Source organism: Lepus europaeus, chromosome 18 (assembly GCF_033115175.1).
Source record: "Lepus europaeus isolate LE1 chromosome 18, mLepTim1.pri, whole genome shotgun sequence".
NCBI classification, from domain to species: domain Eukaryota; kingdom Metazoa; phylum Chordata; class Mammalia; order Lagomorpha; family Leporidae; genus Lepus; species Lepus europaeus.
This window is the reverse complement of record NC_084844.1, coordinates 34,242,871-34,264,699: the sequence shown is the minus strand read 5'-3', so window position 1 is coordinate 34,264,699 and position 21,829 is coordinate 34,242,871. Positions and strand designations below refer to the sequence as shown.

At 44.6% G+C, this 21,829-nt stretch overlaps 1 protein-coding gene across 2 annotated transcripts in view; it reads right to left on the bottom strand.

Moving 5' to 3' along the window:
* Positions 1 to 21,829, bottom strand: part of GDPD1 (glycerophosphodiester phosphodiesterase domain containing 1) — a 55,074-nt gene that overhangs the window by 5,769 nt on the left and 27,476 nt on the right. For both annotated transcript variants that reach the window (XM_062215995.1, XM_062215994.1), the window contains exons 3-7: positions 18,915 to 19,050; positions 16,809 to 16,854; positions 11,769 to 11,887; positions 11,187 to 11,276; positions 849 to 982 (exon numbers count right to left, since the gene is read on the bottom strand). In XM_062215995.1, the coding sequence (XP_062071979.1) occupies positions 849 to 982; positions 11,187 to 11,276; positions 11,769 to 11,887; positions 16,809 to 16,854; positions 18,915 to 19,050 (525 nt within the window). The remainder of the gene's footprint in view (positions 1 to 848; positions 983 to 11,186; positions 11,277 to 11,768; positions 11,888 to 16,808; positions 16,855 to 18,914; positions 19,051 to 21,829) is intronic.

The window sequence follows — 21,829 nt, the reverse complement described above, 5'->3', positions numbered from 1 at the left end:
GATCTGCCCAACTCTAGTTGTTGCAGCCATTTGGAGTGAACCAGCAGATGGAAGTCCTCTTTCTCTGCCTCTGCCTCTCTGAAACTCTGCCTTTCAAATAAATTAATGTCTTAAAAAAAATTATTAGACTTTTGTAGGCTTGATTCTTTGTACTTGACTTCTGAGTCCACAGGCACTCATAAGTCCACATAAAGTCACTCTCACTCGAGATGGGTCCAGATTAAGTACTTATAAACCTTTATTATTTATTTTAGAGAATATGTATTAATTATAGCAAAAGGCATTGCTAACATAGGTCAGGTAATGCAACATGGAAATAACTACAGAAATCTGTTCTTCATCATTGATATTGTCTTAGTCTATTGTCTGTTACTGTAACAGAACACCTGAGGCCAGGTAATTTATCAAGAAAAGGAGTTCATCTCAGTCACAGTTCTGGAAGTCCAAGACCACAGCACTGGCCTTTGCTGCTCAGCTTCTTGTGGGGCCCTCATGATGGAAGGCAGAAAAGCAATGGACCCGTGTAGAAAACAGGCACATATGTGAGAGAGGAAGCAACAGAAAGCCAAAGAAGCCAAGCTTGCTTTACAACAATTCACTCTCACAGTAGCTGATCCAGTCTTGGAAGAGCAAGAACTCACACTCCATGAGAAAGACATTAATCCCTCGTAATGACCTAATCACCTCTTAAAAAGGTCCTACTGGCTCCCAACAATGTTCATGCAGGAGACCAAGCTTCAGCATGAGTTTTTGGCAGGGACAAACCACATCCAAACCACGGCACTGATGATATGAATGCACCTCTTTCTTTTTCATTTATAACTGATTAAAACAGAGTAATCACTTACTTCAGGATGATAGAAGGCATTGGGATTTCAAAAAATTGTTCTCGAATGGGCACAAAAGGCAAGAGGCCAGTGAAAAAAAGGCCAAGAATGAGCAGAACACGCTGTAGACTGAAGAGTATGGGGATATCTGAATTCTAAAAGACACAAACAATACTGTGTTACTTTACAACCTATTCAAATAAACAGAATTATTTTGTAACCCTCAAAATTTCTTGACTATTTTTTGACATCAATTACAAGCATTCTCAGTATTATGAATATCCATTTACAAAGAGACTGCGCTCAGAAATAGCTAGTGTTCAACAAACAAGTAAACACCTGCCCACAATGTTATTCTTGTGATTCAAATTTCTCTTTTCCCTTCTCACTATTTTTACAACACTACTTCTGTCTGTGGGTCATCGTACTCACTGCTAGAGTCTACACATATCAAGAATCTAATGGAACAATATAGAGATGAATGTATGAAATGTTTAGTAGTGTATCTTGTGTTTAAAAAACATGTGATTATATAGCTACAGATAGGAATATAGATATACTACACGAGTATAGATAAGAAGGCTCTTCAAAAAGTTAATGTAAAATGTGTATCATGAAAAAATTGTGGGGGCCGGCGCTATGGCATAGTGGGTAAAGCTGCCACCTGTGGTGCCAGCATCCCATGTGGACATCCATTTGACTCCTGTCTGTTCCACTTCTGATCCAGCTCCCTACTGATATGCCTGGGAAGGCAGCAGACAATGGCTAAAATCCTTGGACCCTGTACCCATGAAGGAGACCCCAAGGAAGCTCCTGGCTCCTGGCTTCAGACCAGCCCAGCTCTGGCCATTGTGGCCATTTGGGGAGTGAACCAGCAGATGGAAGACCTCTCTCTCTGTCTCTCCCTCTTTGTAACTCTGCCTTTCAAATAAAATTATTAAATCTTTAAAAAAGAAAAATTATGCAAAGATTTCAAAATTTTTTGCACCAAAATAAATTTATCTTTTGATTCCTTTTTCCACAAACTTTTTGAAGTACTCTTGTAGTAGCTACAGATATAAAAATCTAGATCAGTGCTGTTACAATGATCACCTTTCGGCTATGTTATGAATTAGACATAAAATAAAAACAGGATTTTGTAAGCTAGTCTAGAAATCTAATCACCATTTTAAGTTTCTATTGGAAGATGTATTCAAGATTTCAAAACCTTTAAAATGCAACATATGCTAATTGTGGTAAAATCCACACAACAAAATTTGTCATCTTACCCTTTTTTAAGCCTGCAATTTAGTGGAGTTAAGCATATTTCAAATTGTGCAACCCATCACCAGTATTTCTTTTACCTTGTGAAACTAGAACTCTACACCCATTAAACAACTCCTTATTCCTCTTCCCCCACTCCTCCTATACTTAAAAAAAAAAAATTATGGTTACATTGAATTGTTCTATAGGAAGTAATATATTTAAAAAACTCAGGGAGGGTGAATAGTATAGTGGTTAAGATGCTGCTTGGGACACCCACATCCCGTGTGGGATTGCCTGGGTTTGAGTCCCCACTCTATTCCCAGTTCTAGCTTCCTGCTAATGCACACCCTAGGAGGTAGCAGATGACAGCTCAGGTACTTGGGTCTCTGCCACCCATGTAGGAGATCCAAATAAAGTTCCAGCTCCTGGGTTTGACCTGGCCCAGCCCTGGTTATTGAAGGGATTTGGGGAGTGAACTAGATGGGAGACTTCTCTGTCTCTGCCTTTAAAATAAACTTAAAAATTTAGGGGGCCAGAGCTATGGTGTAGTAGGTTGTCTCTGCCTTTGGCACTTGCATCCCATATGGGTGCCAGTTTGAGTCCTGGCTGCTCCACTTCCGATTCAGTTCCCTGCTAATAACCTGGGAAAGCAGCAGAAGATGGTCCAAGCCCTTGGGACCCTAAACCCACGTGGGAGACCTGGAAGGAGCTCCTGACTCCTGGCTCCTGGCTTCAGATAGGCCCAGCTCCAGCTGTCGCGGCCATTTGGGGAATAAAGTAGTGCATGGAAGACCTTTCTCTCTGTCTCCCCCTCTCTGTAACTCTGCCTCTCTAATAAATAAATAAATCTCTAAAACAAACCAAGAAAGTAAAAACAATTTAGAAATTATGCAAGAGAAAGTTATTTATTTATTAATTTTAGCTATATATTTATTTGAAAGGCAGAACAACAGAGAGAGACAAAGATCTTCAATTTACTGCCAATTCACTTCCCAAATGACCAGGTCTGGGCCAGATGGAAGCCAGGATCCAGGAACTCCATCCTGGTCTCCCACATAGGGAGCAGGGACCCAAGTACTGGGGCCACCTTCCACTGCTTTCTAGCCATATAAGCAGAGACTCCAGCCAGCACTCTGCATGGGATGCCAGCATTACAAGAAGCAGCTTAACTCACTGCGCCACAACACTGATGCCAGTAATTTATTCTAAATAATTATTTACTTCTTTATTTTAAAAAACAGATTAAACAAATTTGAGGATTTATTTTTCACCCTTGTTCATGTAGTGCTTTATAATATTTGACTTATTTACACACAGGTGTTTCAGCTGTAACAATACACAAGTCCCTGAAAAATCCTTTTTATGTTAAGAATTGAGATTATCATTTATTTGAGAGGCAGAGAGAGACAGAGAGAGAGAGAGAGAGAGCTCCCATCTGCTGGTTCACTCCTTAAACACCCACAACAGCCAAGAATGGGCCAGGCTGAACAAAGCCAGGAGCTAGGAACTCAATCCACATTCCCCTGGAGGGTGGCAGAAGCCCATCCAACCACTTGAGCCATCACTTGCTGCCTCCCAGGGTTTGCATTAGCAGGAAGCTGGATTGGAGGGGAGCTAGAACTCTAATCCAGACACCCAGAAATGGATGCCGGCATCCTAACTGGTGTCTCAATTGCTAGGCCAAATTCCTGCCCTCTGCTGAGGAATCCTGAGTTCTGCAAATTCATACACCAAAAGGATAACAGAGTTTATGGGGAAAGCAGGCTTAAGGGCTGTCCGTTAAAACATACATACTTTGGAACCAGAGCTCTAAAAACAAAACATGTTACTTCTGGAGGGCCATGCCAGGCTGCCAGTGGGGGAGGGGGAGAGGGCCATGCCGGCAAATGCTTAACTGGCTGCACCCCATCTTAATTTTTTTTAACTTTCAAAAAATTATTTATTTATTTATTTGAAAGACAGAGGTACAGAGAGGCAGAGGCAGAGGCAGAGGCAGAGGCAGAGAGAGAGAGAGAGAGAGAGAGAGAGAGGATATCTTGCAACTGCTGGTTCACTCCCCAAATGGCCACCACAGCCAGAGCTGGGCTGATCTGAAGCCAGGAGTCAAGAGTTTCTTCCAGGTCCTCCATGCAGGTGCAGGGGCCAAAGGACTTGGGCCATCTTCTACTGCTTTCCCAGGCCACAGCAGGGAGCTGGATTGCATGTGGAGCAGCTGGGACTGGAACCAGCACCCATATGGGATGCCAGTGCCACTGGCGGATGCTTAACCTACTATGCCACAGCGCTGGCCCCTGCACCTCTATCTTTAGATTAGAATAGTTGGATTGAGACCCAATCATTACTGTGTTTTTTAAACTATTTAGGTAATTCTAATACACTGCCCTGAGTGCCAATGAATACAAAGTCACTAAGTGAGAACAAGTACCTCATGTTTTCCCACCACCACTGTGTGCACTGCTTCCTTCCATTTTTTATATTTTTTGAGTTTCTAGCACCTGAGAATTAAAGGACTAATGTAAAATTCCTTTGTATCATTTAGTTATATGGTATGGGGTAATTAGAATGACAAATATGATTGAGACATTTCTTACTGTGATGTTTGAAAACTGCTGGAGTCAGTGCTGTGGCATAGCGGGTTAAGCTGCTGCCTGCCATGCTGGCATCCCACATGGGCACTGGTTTGAGTTCTGGCTGCTCCACCTCCAATCTAGCTTCCTGCTAATGTACCTGGGAAAGCAGCAGAGGATGGGCCAAGTACTTGGGCCCCTGCACCCCTGCAGGAGACCTCAAGGAGACTCCAGGCTTCTGGCTTCCGCCTGGCACAACCCTGGCCGTTGTGGCCATCTGGAAAGTGAACCAGTGGATGGAAAATCTCTCTCACTCTCTGTAACTCTGCCTTTCAAATAAATAAAAATAAATTAAAAAAACAAAACAAAACACTTGCTGCTGAGGCTGGCGCTGCAGCTCAATAGTCTAATCCTCCGCCTGTGGCGCCAGCACGCCGGGTTCTAGTCCCAGTCAGGGCACCAGATTCTGTCCCGGTTGCTCCTCTTCCAGTCCAGCTCTCTGCTGTGGCCCGGGAGGGCAGTGGATGATGGCCCAAGTGCTTGGGCCCTGCACCCGCATGGGAGACCAGGAGAAGCACCTGGCTCCTGGCTTTGGATCAGCTGGCCGCAGCGCACTGGCCACAACGGCCATTGGGGGTGAACCAACGGAAAAGGAAGAAAGGAAGACCTTTCTCTCTGTCTCTCTCTCTCACTGTCCACTCTGCCTGTCAAAAAAATAAATAATTTTTTTTTAAAAAAAAACCTTGCTACTGAATGGTTTTGGGAGTTTTCATATTCTAAAATGAAAATCAGTGGCTTCTGGAAAAATACGTAAATCCAGGGAAGAGTTCTATGCCTATGGACCAAAAGTGAGGTTTTTATTTTGAAACAACTTGACTAACAGGAAGTTGCAAAAATAACTTGAGTTCCGTCCATCTTGATGTAACAAACTGCAGTTGTGTCAAATCCAGAAACTGAGGCTGGCACACTACTGTCAATTAGACTACAGAGCTTATTCAGTTTTCCCCATTTTTTAAAACCTGCATTCATGTCGCTGTGTGTGTATATTTATATTTATGGTCACAATTTTATTTATGTATTTACAGTTTAGAAATTTAAACTTACACCTTCATTGTATTTATGGTATACAATTTTAACCTATGTATAGATTTATGTAACCACTGCCACAAGCAAGAAAAAGATCTGTTTCATCACCAATAAAGGACTCTCTAATGCTACTTTGTATCTTCCCCACCCTCAGTCCTTGTCCTCTGGCAGCCACCAATCCTCTCTCCACATTTAGTTTTGTTTTTTTTTTTTTTTTTTTGACAGGCAGAGTGGACAGTGAGAGAGAGAGAGACAGAGAGAAAGGTCTTCCTTTTGCCGTTGGTTCACCCTCCAATGGCCGCCACGGTAGCGCGCTGTGGCCGGCGCACCGTGCTGATCCGATGGCAGGAGCCAGGTGCTTCTCCTGGTCTCCCATGGGGTGCAGGGCCCAAGCACTTGGGCCATCCTCCTTTGCACTCCCTGGCCACAGCAGAGAGCTGGCCTGGAAGAGGGGCAACCGGGACAGGATTGGTACCCCGACTGGAACTAGAACCCGGTGTGCCGGCGCCACAAGGTGGAGGATTAGCCTAGTGAGCCGTGGCGCCGGCCCACATTTAGTTTTAAGAATGTTTTATAGGGGCTCAGTGCCGTGGCTCACTTGGTTAATCCTCCGCCTATGGTGCCGGCATCCCATATGGGCACTGGGTTCTAGTCCCGGTTGCTCCTCTTCCAGTCCAGCTCTCTGCTGTGGCCGGGAGGGCAGTGGAGAATGGCCCAAGTCTTGGGCCCCTGCACCTGCGTGGGAGACCAGGAGGAAGCACCTGGCTCCTGGCTACTGGATCGGTGCAGCGCCAGCCGTAGCGGCCATTTGGGGAGTGAACCAACAGAAAGAAGACCTGTCTCTCTTTCTTATTGTCTATAACTCTGTCTGTCAAATAAAAAAAAGAATGTTATATATTGTGTTTGTAACTTTTGGGGGGTTGATTTTTTTTTTAAAGATTTATTTATTTGAAAGTCAGAATTACACAGAGAGGAGAGGCAAAGAGAGAGAGAGAGAGAGAGAGAGAGAGAGGTCTTCTATCCACTGGTTCACTCCCCAATTGGCCACAATAGCCGGAGCTGTGCTGTTCCAAAGCCAGGAGCCAGGAGCTTCTTCCAGGTCTCCTGTGCGGGTACAGGGGCCCAAGGACTTAGGTCATCTTCTACTGCTTTCCCAGGCCATAGCAGAGTTGAATAGGGAGTAGAGCAGCTGGGTCTCAAACCGGCGCCCATATGGGATGCTGGCGCTTCAGGCCAGGGTGCTAACGCGCTGTGCCACAGCGCCATCCCCTGGGGGGTTGATTTTTTTTTTTTCCCACAAACATATTGTCCTTGAGAATCATCTAGGCTGCTCCAGATATTGATAGTTCCTTTCTTTTTATTGCTAACTAGTATCCCATTGTATGGATATGTCAGACTTTACTCAGCCATTTTATCCACTGAGGGCATCTGGGAGGTTTCCAGTATTATGCTTTAAAAAACAAAGTTATAGGGGCCAGCGCTGTGGCGCAGTGGGTTAAGCCATGGCCTGCAGTGTCAGCATCCATTTGGGTGCAAGTTCGAGTTCCGACTGCTCCACTTCCAATCCAGCTCCCTGCTAATGTGCCTGGGAAAGCAGCATAAGATGGCCCAACTCCTTGGGCCCCTGCACCCGCATGGGAGACCCAGGTGAGAGATCTGGCTCCTGGCTTTGGATCAGCTCAGCTCTGGCTATTGTGGTCATTTGGGGAGTGAACCAGCAGATAGAAGACTTCTCTCTCTCTCTCTCTGGTTCTACCTCTCTCTGTAACTCTTACCAATAAATTAAATCTTTTTTAAAAAGATTTTTTTATTTATTAATTTGAGAGGTAGAGTTACAGACAGCGATAGGAAGAGACATAGAGAAAGGTCTTCCTTCCGTTGGTTCTCTCCCTAAATGGCCGCAACAGCTGAAGCTAAACCGATCCGAAGCCAGGAGCCAAGAGCTTCTTCCTGGTCTCCCATGCGGGTGTAGGGGCCCAAGCACTTGGGCCATTTTCTACTGCTTTCCCAAGCCACGGCAGAGAGCTGGATTGGAAGAGGAACAGCCAGGACTAGAACCAGCGCCCATATGGGATGCTGGTGCCGCAAGCAGAGGATTAACCTACTGCTCCCTGGCGCTGGCCCCGTAAAAATTAAATAAATCTTTAAAAAAAAAAAAAAAGTTATAGTGGCTGGTACTGTGGCATACTGGGTCAAGCTGCTGCCTACAGTGCTGTCATCCCATATGGGTGCTGGTTCATATCCTGGCTGCTCCACTTCCAATCCTTGCTAGCTCCCGGCTAGAGGCCTGGGAAAGAAGATGGTCCAAGTCCTTGGGCCCCTGCACCCGTGTGGGACACCTGGAAGAAGCTCCTGGATCAATGGTGAAGATGTCACTTGGATGTTCACATATCACACTACCTGGGTTCAAGTCCTGGCTCCACTACTGACTAACCTCCTACTACCGAACACCAGGGTGGGGGTGGGGGATAGCAGCAAGTGGCAGCTCAAGTAGTCGGGTCCCTGCAACCCATGTGGGAGATTCAGATTGAGTTCTAGGCTCCTGTCTTCAACCTGGTCCAACCTTGGCTGTTGTGGACATTAAAGGAATAAATCAGTAGATGACAGATCGCTCTGTGTGTGTGTGTCTGTCTGTGAGTGTGTGTGTGCATGCACATGGCTTTCAAATAAACAAAAAAGTTTAAAAAGAAACTACCCATCTATTTAATGAGAGCAGCTGTACTATATTTTATGTTCCAACCAGCAATCATTTCTCTGTCTTTTCTAACATTTGATATTATCACTTTTTATTTGAAAAACTTTTTGATCATGTTAAAAAAGTCAGTGGACCATGAAGCCTCCAGAACATTATTTCTCTTGAAATAACACCTGAAAACACCATCAGACAATGATGAGTTAATGAAAAGTCTTAGTTCTAAGGAGCTAAAGCCACTCAGCCAAGAGACTGCTCTGTTTGCCTTTTTTTTTTTTTTTTTTTTTTTTGTACACAGGCTACCTTGGGACATCACAGAGCCTGCTGCATGTAAATAAAATTTTCTTGTTTTGGTATAGCACACTAAGCAGCTGCCTGTGACACTGGCATCCCATACTGGAGTGCCAGTTCAAGTCCCTGCTGCTCCACTCTGATCCAGTTCCCTGCTAATGCAGCAGAAGATGGCCCAAGTACTTGGTCCTCTGCCACCCATGTGGGAGACCCAGATGGAGTTCCTGCATCCTGGCTTTGGTTTGACCCAGCCCTGGCCATTGCAACCATCTGGGGAGTCAATGAAGGAATGGAAGATTCTCTCTCTCTGTCATCCTGCTTCTCAAATAAATCTTAAAACAACAACAACAAAACTTGTTTTAAGGAAGGCTTCACTTGTACTTTGAATTATAATAGTGCCAATCACTAAAAAAACACTAGTGTTTTTACCTTCTTTGCTAGGAAAGGAAGGCCTTTCCAAAACAGTGCTTTATATTTAAGACTTGCCACTAGCATCATACATCTTTGGCCCTGTCACTTGTATTCTAAAAAGACTCTTCAACATTTAAATTTTTTAAATATTTTTTAAAAGTTTATTTATTTATTTATTTGAAAGGCAGAGTGACAGAGAGAGGGGGAGAGACAGAGACAGAGAAAGGGAAATCTTCCATCAACTGGTTCACTCCCCAAATGCCTGCAATAGCCAGGGCTGGGCCAGGCTGAAACCAGGAGCCAGGAACTCCATCCGAGACTCCCATGTGAGTGGCAAGAACCTAAGCACTTGAGCCATCATCTTCTGCCTCCTAGGTACATTAGCAGGAAGCTAGCTCTGAAGCTGAGGCAGTAGTTCCAGATCCCAGACACCCTGGTATAGGATATGGGCATCCCAAGCAGTAGCTTAACCTGCTGCACCATCACTTCTGCCCCACATTTTGACTTTCAAATTCTTGGTTGACTATATCAGAATTAGCTTACAGAGGTTTAGGATACTATTTCTAAACATTAAAAATTATCTTTATAGACATATTTCCTTTAATCAGAAAATATTCAGTAGGTGGCTGGCCTTGCTTTTACATATTGCTAATCACAGTTTTGGCTTAATTTAGTTAAATTTATTTGTTATAATGTTAGCTTCTTTTTACCTTTCCCTCAAATAAATTTAACTGAATAAAGGGGAAAAAGAAGCTAACATTATAGAGTTAAAAGACTAAACATTGGGCAGCCAGCACCGAGGCTCAATAGGCTAATCCTCCACCTTGCGGCGCTGGCACACCGGGTTCTAGTCCCGGTCGGGGCGCCGGATTCTGTCCTGGTTGCCCCTCTTCCAGGCCAGCTCTCTGTTATGGCCCAGGAGTGCAGTGGAGGATGGCCCAAGTGCCTGGGCCCTGCACCCCATGGGAGACCAGGAGAAGCACCTGGCTCCTGCCATCGGATCAGCGCGGTGCGCCGGCCGCAGCGCACCAGTTGCAGCGGCCATTGGAGGGTGAACCAACGGCAAAAGGAAGACCTTTCTCTCTGTCTCTCTCTCACTGCCCACTCTGCCTGTCAAAAAAATAAAAAATAAAATTAAATTAAAAAAAGACTAAACATTGGGGCCAGCGCTGTGGTGCAGCGAGTTAACGTGAAGCGCTGGCATCCCATATGGGCGCTGGTTCAAGACCCGGCTGCTGCACTTCCAATCCAGCTCTCTGCCATGGCTTGGGAAAGCAGTAGAAGATGGCCAAAGTGCTTGAGCCCCTGCACCCGCATGGGAGATCTGGAAGAAGCTCCTGGCTCCTGGCTTTGGATCAGGACAGCTCTGGTCGTTGCAGCCATCTGGGAAGTAAACCAGCAGGTGGAAGATCTCTCTCTCTCTGCCTGTACCTCTCTGTAACTCTGCTTTTCAAATAAATAAAATAAATCTTAAAAAAAAAAGAAAGAAAAAGCTGGTAAAGAAAATTATCACGTGAAAATAATAATCCTGTTGGCCAATCTGATTACATGGAATTTAAATCACAAAGTCCAAATCCACAATCTCTATTAGTAAACTTTCAGTTAGTTGCTCCTACTCAGTACCACATGCCTTTGCATAAAGTAAGAAATAAGATCATTTTAAAATATTATTACTGGGGCCATGCTGTGGCATAGCGGGTAAAGCCGCCACCTGCAGTACCGGCATCCCATACAGGCACCAGTTCAAGTACCGACTGCTCCACTTCCAATCCAGCTCTCTGTTATAGCCTGGGCAAGCAGTAGAGGATGGCCCAAATCCTTGGGCCCCTGCACCCACATGGGAGACCTGGAAGAAGCTCCTGGCACCTGGCTTTGGGTCAGCACAGCTCCAGCCATTGCAGCCATCTGGGGAGCGAACCAGTAGATGGAAGACTTCTCTCTCTCTGCCTCTGCTCTCTGTATCTTTCTTTCAGATAAATAAATAAAATCTTTAAAAAAAAGTAATTACTGTAACAACTTACTATTTATAACAACAAAGATAGGTCACTATCATTTTTTGAAGCTTACCTCTTTGTAACACTTCTCTACAATTTCATAACTGGCATTACCCCACACTGTCAGGTGTTCTCGTTTATACTGCTTCACCAACTCTGAAACCTACACATGAAAATTCAAAAGTTTACACATGTGCCCATTTGTAAATCTACTGCCATCATTTCACTTAAAAAATGGATCCCACCTCACTATCTGCCAATAGGCAACACAACATTTTAGAAAAACCAACATATAGGTTATTTTACAAAATCCAAAAATTATTAATAGTTTACTATTATACGAATTATTTATAGGATACACCGATTTTGTAACTTGACATAAACTAGCCACAACTGAAACAAGTTAAACTAGAAGCTAATTGTAAATAGTGGAATGGCAAGTTCATAGGGGCTAACTTTTATCCATGACTAAGAGCTGCCGGCTTACTCTGGAAATAGTTTCTCCTTCAGTAAAGTGATCGCTTCTACCAACGCATTATTTAAAACAATGCTGATCCCCGGAGTATCGAATTTCCTCTAACACTACTATGATGACCTTATTTAGTTTGTGAAATTGGATGCAACACACACCCACCAGGGGCAATGCCTCCAGTACCTTCTTAATCAGCATGTTGTTGTTGACTTTGATGTCGATGTTAATGGGAGTGTTAGGAAAGGCTTCAAAGACTTCCTTCAGCAATGGGATTCGGTTATCTTTTCCTTCAGTCTGGCTCGCTGAGAAACCAAGATTTTAACATGCGGTTTTAAAACATAACTTTTACTTTTTAAATGGTTAGAAGTTATAGTATGTATTCAAAACAGGACATTTACAAAATGAGCTAAAGCATAAAGAAGAGAAGAAAAATCATGTAAAATCCAACAACGTAGATATACCCATTTTGATCATTTGGTGTACCTTCTCTATTCCTTTTTCCCATGCATAATTTAATACAAAAATAACATAGTTTACCTGATCCTTTTGCATAACTAAGAATAAATATTTTCAGGTTGATATACTTTATAATTATGACTGAAATTTTTAATTAAACATGAGATACCTATATATTCACAAGCAGTTGTAAGAAATAATACAGTGGCTGGCGCTGTGGTGTAGTGGGGAAAGCCACTGACGCCTGTGGCACTGGCATCCCATTTAGGCACCGGTTCACGTCCTGGCTGCTCCACTTCTGATCCAGCTCTCTGCTAGTACACCTGGGAAAGCAATCGAAGATGGCTGAACGCCTTGGGCCCCTGAACCCACATGGGAGACCTGGAAAAAGCTCCTGACTCCTGGCTTTGGATCAGCTCAGCTCCGGCCATTTCGGCCATGAGGAGGAAAGAACCAGTAGATGGAAGGACCCCCCCCCCCCCACAATTGCCCGTCTCCTCTCTCTGTAACTCTTTCAAATAAATAAATAAATCTTTTTTTAAAAGAAAGAAAAAAATACAGAGAAATCTATGCATCCTTTCCCCAGATTTCTGAATGACAATCTCTTGCAAAACTACAGTTCAATAGGGGTTGGCAATGTGACACAGCGAGTAAAGCCACCACCTGCAGTGCCAGCATCCCAGATGGGCGCCAGTTCGAGTCCTGGCTGCTCCACTTCTGATCCAGCTCTCTGCTATGGCCTGGGAAAGCAGTAGAAGATGGCCCAAGTCCTTGGGCCCCTGTAACTGTACAGGAGACCAGGAATGGCTCCTGGCTTCAGACTGGCCCAGCTCTGGATGGAAGATATCTTTCTCTCTCTGCCTCTATGTAACTCTGTCTTTATAAAACAAACAAACAAAAAAAACCCTACAGTACAGTATCACAACCATGATACTGACATTTATATAATCCACAAATCGTATTCCATAATTATGATTTTTAAAAGGTTTTGTGGCGTAGCAGGTTAAGCCTCTGCCTACATGCCATATGGATGCCAGTTGAAGTACTGGCCACTCCACTTCAGATCCAGCTCCCTGCTAATGCTCCTGGAAAAGCAGTAGAGGATGGCCCAAATCCCTGGGCCCCTGCACCCACATGGGAGACACAGAAGAAGCTCCTGACTCTTGGCTTCAGACTGGCCCAGCCCCGGCTATTGCAGCCATTTGGGGAGTGAATCAGTGGCTGGAAGACCTCGCTCTGTCCCTCCTCCTCTCTAACTCTGCCTTTCAAATAAAGTTAACAAAAAATTTTAAAATACTCCATTGAGTCGCTATACATGATTTTTTTACTCTCCACAATAATACATAGTATGTTATTATGTTATAAAAAGACACCATCAAATATTTTAGGAAACTCTGAAGGGGCTTGGTGCTGTGGTGTAGTAGATTAAGCCTTGCCTGCAGTGCCAGCACCCCACATGGGCACTGGTTCAAATCCTGGCTGCTCCACTTCCCATCCAGCACCCTGCTAAATCTCCTGGGAAGGCAGTGGAAGATGGCCCAAGTCCTTGGGCCCCTGCCACCTATGTGGGAGACCTAAAAGAAGCTCCTGGCTCCTGGCTTCATCCAGGCACAGCCCTGGCTATGTGGCCATTTGGGGAGTGAAAACAGTGGATGGAGGACCTCTCTCTCTGTATCCTCTCTCTCTCTCTCTGAAACTCTAACTTTCAAATAAATAGGGCTGGCACTATGGTACAGTGGGTTAAAACTCTGGCCTGTAGCACTGGCATCCCATATAGGCACCTGTTCCAGTCCTGGCTGTTCCACTTCTGATTCAGCTCCCTGCTAATGAGCCTGGGAAAGCAGCGGAAGATGGCCCAAGTGCTTGGACCCCCTGAACCCATGTAGAAGATCCAGAAGTTGTTCCTGGCTCCTGGCTTTGCATTGGTTCAGCTCCAAATTGCTGCAACAACCAGAGCTGAGCCAATCCGAACCCAGGAGCCAGCAGCTCTTTCCGGGATTCCCACATGGATGCAGGAGTCCAAATACTTGGGTAATCTTCCACTGTTTTCCCAGGCACACTAGCAGTAAGTTGAATCAGAAATGGAGCAGCTGAGACTTGAACCAGCCCCAAATGGGATGACGGCACTGCAGGTGGCAGCTTTACCCACTATGCCACAGCATTGGTCCCTACCCGTACTTTTTAAAGCAGCCTGTGGCCTATCAAAGAACCCTTTAAAAGAAAACAACTATTTCTCTAGTAGAGTTGTGATCCACAAAGAGCAACAGGCCTGAACTCTGTATCCCTCTGCTAGACTTTCTCTCAAGTAATCAAAAAAGTAAAAACCGGGGAATGGGGCAGAAAAAAAAAAAAAAAAGGAACAACCTTCTGACTAACCTGAGTCGAGTTTCTGCAGTACAGTAACATAAAGTTTTTCCATCTGTTTCAAATGCAATAAACTTCATAATTGAGGCAGTCTAAAGTCAACTATGACATCAGTTGAATGCAGTACAAATAAAATTTCATTATTCTTTATGCTTGTTTAAAACATGGAAATACATGACATTGCAATTAATATAGCACATGAGCAGACTTGCTCAGATGGACAGGCATCCCCATGCAGCTGAACACTGACTGCCCCGGCAAGGAGAAACATAGTCTCAAGTTCTAACTCTATCATCTGCTTCTCATATGGCTTCTAAAAAATTTTACTTATTTATCATTTTTCATCTACTTAAAAGGCAGAGAGAGAGAAAGAGAGAGAGAGAGGGATATCTTCCATCTACGAGTTCACTCCCCAGATGCCTGCAACAGCCAGGGCTGGATCCTTGACCAGGCCAAAACTGGGAACCAGGAACACCTTCTAGGTCTCCCATCTGAATACATGTATTAAAACATTACATTGTACCCCATAAATATGTATGATGATTAACAATGAAAAGTAAAATAAGGCCGGCGCCGTGGCTCAACAGGCTAATCCTCGGCCTTGCGGCACCGGCACACCGGGTTCTAGTCCCGGTCGGGGCGCCGGATTCTGTCCCAGTTGCCCCTCTTCCAGGCCAGCTCTCTGCTGTGGCCAGGGAGTGCAGTGGAGGATGGCCCAAGTGCTTGGGTCCTGCACCCCATGGGAGAACAGGAGAAGCACCTGGCTCCTGCCATCGGATCAGCGCGGTGCGCCGGCCGTGGCGGCCATTGGAGGGTGAACCAACGGCAAAAGGAAGACCTTTCTCTCTGTCTCTCTCTCTCACTGTCCACTCTGCCTGTCAAAAAAAAAAAGTAAAGTAAAAATATACCTTCTTGGTTCAAGATGATGTATTTAGAAATGTTTCCTCATGAAACATGGCTAGGAAATGGTTTATTTGAGTAACAGATGTCTCTTTAATCATTTAAAACACTAAGCAGCTAAATGACAAAATCAAACGCTAGCAAACAGAAAGGATCTGAGAGGGGCGCTTCCAACTTTCTTTCATTTATTCTTGTTATATTTACAATGGATGACTACCTTAAGTTACAAGGATATTCTAGAATTTGAAACCTTAGAAGTACAAAGTATCTGGCTGTGGTATAGCAGGATAAGCCTCCACCTGTGGTGCTGGCATCCCACATGATGGATGTCACAGCTGCTATTCTTCCAATCCAGTGCTCTACTTGTGGCCTGGGAAAAGCAGTAGAAGATGGCCCAAGTGCTTGGGCCCCTGCACCTGCATGGGAGACCCAGAAGAAGCCTCTAGCTTCTGGCTTTGGATTGGCTTGGTTCCAGCCATTGTGACCATTTGGGGAGTGAACCAATGAATGGAAGACCTTTCTCTGTGTCTCTCCCTCTCTCTGTCTGTAACTCAATCTCTCAAATAAAGAAATAAATAATCTTACAAAATGTTTGGAAAAAATAAAAAGAAGTACAAATTATCCATAGTGACACTGGGGTTTCTTATAATTACTAGTATTCAAGTTTACCTAAACTGTGTATGAATCTGAATGTAAAGTGCCACTTATATCTCTGGGCCTAATTATCCAAGGGTCAGATGACCATCAAGGTTTAATATCTGTAGGCCTGCAGGTTAAGCCACCGTCTGCAATGCTGGCATTTATATGGGCACCATGAACCTGGGAAAGCAGTGGAAGATGGCTCAAGTACTTGAACCCCTGCAACCCATGTGGGAGACCTGAATGAAGCACCTGCCTCCTGATTTCAACCCCTGTTGCAATCTGGGGAGTGAAGCAACAGATGGAAAATGTCTCTTTCTCTCTCTTTGTAACTCTGCCTTCCAAAAAAAATAAACAAACCTTAAAAAAAAAAAGGGGGGGGGGGTGGTGGTGGTGCCATGGCTCACTTGGTTAATCCTCCACCTGTGGCGCCGGCATCCCATATGGGCGCCGGGTTCTAGTCCCAGTTGCTCCTCTTCCAGTCCAGCTCTCTGCTGTGGCCTGGGAGGGCAGTGGAGGATGGCCCAAGTGCTTGAGCCCCTGCATCCGCATGGGAGAGCAAGAGGAAGCACCTGGCTCCTGGCTTCGGATTGGCACAGTGCCGACCGTAGCGGCTATTTGGGGAGTGAACCAACGGAAGGAAGACCTTTCTCTCTGTCTCTCTCTCTCACTCTCTCTAACTCTACCTATCAAATAAATAAAAATTAAAAAAAAAATCTGTAGGCCTGTGAGAATAAGCATGGGGTGCAGGGGTGGCAATACTTTCAGCAAGAACCTCCTATGACAGGAGGACACACATGTTGGTCTTAGCATAAATACATACACGTTCATGGAAGTGTTTTAGCCACAAATGAGAAACAGTACCTCTCTGAAACGGGACATCCAATTTGCTGAGGTAAGGTGGGAGCTCCTGGAACAGACATAATTGAAAAAAGTTAGATCTCACAAAATGAAAAGTGTGTGTTAGTGTCTTACATTAAGACAGATTGGCATTTTCAAAAAAATTTAAAGAACAAAACACTACATGTGTTTACATGAGGGTACCCTTTAGTAGAATATCACCAATAGCAAAGTAACCATATATTACTTCCACCACCTACAACACATCTGTACCATTTACTATTTACTATAGAATTTTATCAATGATAAACAAAGATTTCAGTAAAAAAAAGTCAAGCATAGATATTTCAAAGGCAAAAGTAACTATTAACTATATAGAAAAGTCTTTAAACTCAAAAGGCACAGTTACAGAGAGAGAGACAGAGACAGAGACAAAGAGAAAGAGGTCTTCCATCCGCTGGTTTACTCCCCAAATGGCTGCACCAGCTGAGGCTGGACCAGGCCAAAGCCAGGAGCCAGGAGCCTCTTCAGGATCTCCCATGTGGGTGCAGGGGTCCAAGGAATTTGGGCCACCTCCTGCTGTTTTCCCAAGCGAATCAGCAGGGAGCTGGATCAGAAGTGGGGTAGCTGGGACGCTGTAGGCTGAGGATTTATGCCACTTAGCCACAGCACCAGCCCCTCTTTTAAACACTTTTAAAAAGCAAGTAAGGGGGCCGGCGCCGTGGCTTAACAGGCTAATCCTCCGCCTTGTGGCGCTGGCACACCGGGTTCTAGTCCCAGTTGGGGCGCCGGATTCTATCCCGGTTGTCCCTCTTCCAGGCCAGCTCTCTGCTATGGCCAGGGAAGGCAGTGGAGGATGGCCCAAGTGCTTGGGCCCTGCACCCGCATGGGAGACCAGGAGAAGCACCTGGCTCCTGCCTTCGGATCAGCGCGGTGCACCGGCCGCGGCGGCCATTGGAGGGTAAACCAACGGCAAAAAGGAAGACCTTTCTCTCTGTTTCTCTCTCTCTCTCACTATCCACTCTGCCTGTCAAAAAATTTAAAAAAAAAAAAAAAAAAGTAGGAAATTTATATAAAAAAAAAAAAAAGCAAGTAAGGGGACAACTGTTTGGCAATTAAGATGACCACATCCCATATTACAGGTTGAGTGCAAGTCCCAGTTTCACTCCCAATTCCAGTTCCTTGGATCAAATGGTTGGGGTCCCTGTTACCCAGGTGGGAAATCTAGATTGAGTTCAGCTTCAGTTTGGCCAGTCCTCAGCGGTTGTGGACATTTAGGCAGTGAACTAGCAGATGGGATCTTTCTCCCTCCCTCTCTGTTTATTTCTCTCTCTGTGAATCTGTAAATGGGACTCTTTCTCCCTCTCTCTTATTGTTTTTGTTTCTCTTATTCTTAAATTAAAAAATGCAAGCAGGCAATAGGAACTTGCAATATATATAAAGATACTATAATATTTCTATTGTTTTATCCAATAATTTCCTTTCTGGGAGTTGATTTATATATTTTCAATACAAAGAAACTTTTTATAAAGAACTCCCACCAGTGTGGGAGACCCGGAAGAAGCTCCTGGCTCCTGGCTTCAGATAGGCCAAGCTTGGGCAGTTGTGGCCACTTGGGGAGTGAACCAATGGATGGAAAAGCTCTCTCTTTCTCTCCCTTTCTCTCCCTGTGACTCTGCCTTTCAAATAAATAAAATCTTTTTAAAAAATTATTTACTGAGGGGCCGGCACTGTGGTGCAGCCTGGCCTAAAGTGCCAACATCCCATATGGGTGCCGGTTCAAGACCTGGCTGCTCCACTTCTGATCCAGCTCTCTGCTATGGCCTGGGAAAGCAGTAGAAGATGGCCCAAGTCCTTGGGCCCCTGCACCTGTATGGGAGACCAGGAAGAAGCTCCTGGCTCCTGGCTTTGGATTGGCGCAGCTCCGGCCGTTGCAGCCAACTAGGGAGTGAACCATCGGATGGAAGATCTCTCTCTCTCTCTGCCTCTCCTCTCTCTGTGTAACTCTGACTTTCAAATTAATAAATAAATCTTTTAAAAAATTATTTACAGAAGCAATATCGAACATTTACTGCTTTTAGCTAGCTAATACTTACTATTTTTAGTGCCAGTGATGCATTTTTTACTTACACAGTACTTGAGATCAGAGATGTTCACATTGACTCCAGTCGACCTCTTTAGGTTCCCATCGTGTGACACTACAACTTCCTCATCTTTTGTGATGTGGCAGTCCAATTCTAGCATGTCCGTGCCAATTGTGACTGCACTGAAGAAATAAAAAGAATGACATTCTGAAACTTAAGGTAACACTTAGGTTACATGCATCAGATATAAGAATTCAGAGTTATAAATCTGAAAAAAATCCCACAACACCTAACTCTCTTTTTTTTTTTTTTTGACAGGCAGAGTTAGACAGTGAGAGAGAGAGAGACAAAGGTCTTCCTTTTCTGTTGGTTCACCCCCAAAATGGCCGCTACGGCTGGCGCTCTGTGCTGATCCGAAGCCAGGAGCCAGGTGCTTCTTCCTGGTCTCCCATGCGGGTGCAGGGTCCAAGCACTTGGGCCATCCTCCACTGCCTTCCTGGGCCATAGCAGAGAGCTGGACTGGAAGAGGAGCATCCAGGACAGCAATCTGGTGCTCCAACCAGGACTAGAACCTGGGGTGCCGGCACCGCAGGTGGAGGATTAGCTTAGTGAGCCGCGATGCCGGCCTCTCTCTTCAATATCAACAATTGTCTGTCATCACCTGATGATGAAAAAAATACTGTAAATGAACTGAGGATAAAGAGAATCATGTTGCCTCCTTTTCATAACCAGCTGTCCTAAATCTTGGTAACTCAATATTATGGAAAAGCGATTTAGCCACAAGTTAAGAGATTTATGTTTCTGCTTTGCTAGTAACTAAATTTACATTTCCATGACCATAAAATGAAAGGATTAAGAAATAAGGATGGCTGCTTTTATATGGCAAGATAGCATTAGAATTTCTAGCAATTAGATAAGGAACCAAATTGGAAAGTAAAAAGTAAAATTATCTTTGTTCAAAAATGACATATTTTAATGTATAGAAATCCCAATGATTGCACACAAAAAACCTAATAAATAAATTCAGCAAAGTTGATGGATACAAAAGGAATACACAAAATCTGTTGTTTCTATACACTAACAATAAACAATCTGAAAAAGAAATTAAGGGCCGGCGCCGTGGCTTAACAGGCTAATCCTCCGCCTTGCGGCGCTGGCACACCGGGTTCTAGTCCCGGTTGGGGCGCCAGATTCTATCCCGGTTGTCCCTCTTCCAGGCCAGCTCTCTGCTATGGCCCGGGAAGGCAGTGGAGGATGGCCCAAGTCCTTGGGCCCTGCACCCACATGGGAGACCAGGAGAAGCACCTGGCTCCTGGCTCCAGCCGCAGCGGCCATTGGAGGGTGAACCAACGGCAAAAAGGAAGACCTTTCTCTCTGTCTCTCTCTCTCTCTCTCACTGTCCACTCTGCCTGTAAAAAAAAAAAAAAAAAAAAAAAAAAAAAAAAAAAAAAAAAAAATTCTATTAATACCATCAAAAAGAATAAAATACTTAGGAGTTAAACCAGAGATGAAAGATTTGTACAACGAAAAACTTCAAAACATTCCAGAAGGAAATTAAAGTTCCAATTGTAACTTTTTTGTTTAATTAATGTATTTATTTGAAAGTCAGAGTTACAGAGAGAAAGACAGAGAGAGAGAGATCTGCCATCCACTGGTTCACTCCCCAAATGGCTGCAACAGCTAGAGCTGGGCCAGGCTAAAACCAGGAGCCAGGAGCTTCATTTGGGTCTCCCAAGTGGGTGGGAAGAGGGGCAACCGGGATAGAATCCGGCGCCCCAATCGGGACTAGAACCCGGTGTGCCGGCACCGCAAAGCGGAGGATTAGCCTGTTAAGCCATGGCGCCGGCCTTGTTTATTTATGTTTAAAGATTTATTTATTTTTATTTGAAAGACAGAGTTACAATGAAGCAGAGGCAGAGAGAGAGAGAAAGTCTTCCGTCTGCTGGTTCACTCTCCAAATGGCCACAATGGTCGGAGTTGGGCAGTTCTGAAGCCAGGAGCCATTTCTGGTCTCCCATGCAGGTGCAGGAGCCCAGGGACTTAGGCCATCTTCTACTGCTTTCGCAGGCCTTAGCAGAGAGCTGGATCAGAAGTGGAGCAGCTGAGACTTTAACTGGTGCCCACATGGGATGCCGGCACTGCAGGCGGCAGCTTTACCCACTCTGCCGCAGCACCAGCCCTAGTACTGCCTTATTTAATAACAGGTTACAATTGGGGGCCTGGTGCTGAGGCTTAGTGGGTAAAACTGTCACCTCCAGTGCTGGCGCCCCTTCAGTCTCAACTGCTCCATTTTGAATCTGCTCTCTGCTAATGTGCCCGGGAAGGCAGTGGAGGATGGCCCAAGTCCTTGGGCCCTGCACCCGCATGGGAGACCAGGAAGAAGCACCTGGCTCCTGGCTTCGGATCAGCAAGATGCGCCGGCTGCAGCGGCCATTGGAGGGTGAACCAACGGCAAAAAGGAAGAAGACCTTTCTCTCTGTCTCTCTCTCTCTCACTATCCACTCTGCCTGTCAATAAATAAAAAATTTAAAAATAAATAAATAAATAAACTAGTACTGGATCCCAGGCACTCCAATATGGGATGTGGGCATACCAAGTGGTGGCTTAATCCACAGCACCATAACACCTACCCCCAGGAAAGGTACCATCAAAAGACATTATTTGCTTGCCAACTATATGTTTGCTAGGACTACAATTGTGTAAAATTAAAGACAAAAACCAAACAGGCAAACAAAAACAGTCATTATATTAGAATTATTTTTCTGGATTTTAAGCTTCCTTAAATACATTTATGTTATTTTTAAAATAGATTAAAAATGTAGAAACATAAAGCAACATATATAAACAGCATATAGCTTCAAAACAAAATTTTAAGATCCTTTATGATGCTCAAAAGAAACTGGTACTACAAATTTTTGGCCATGAGTGTATTTAACATTGTTTCTTTTCCTTTTGTCTTTG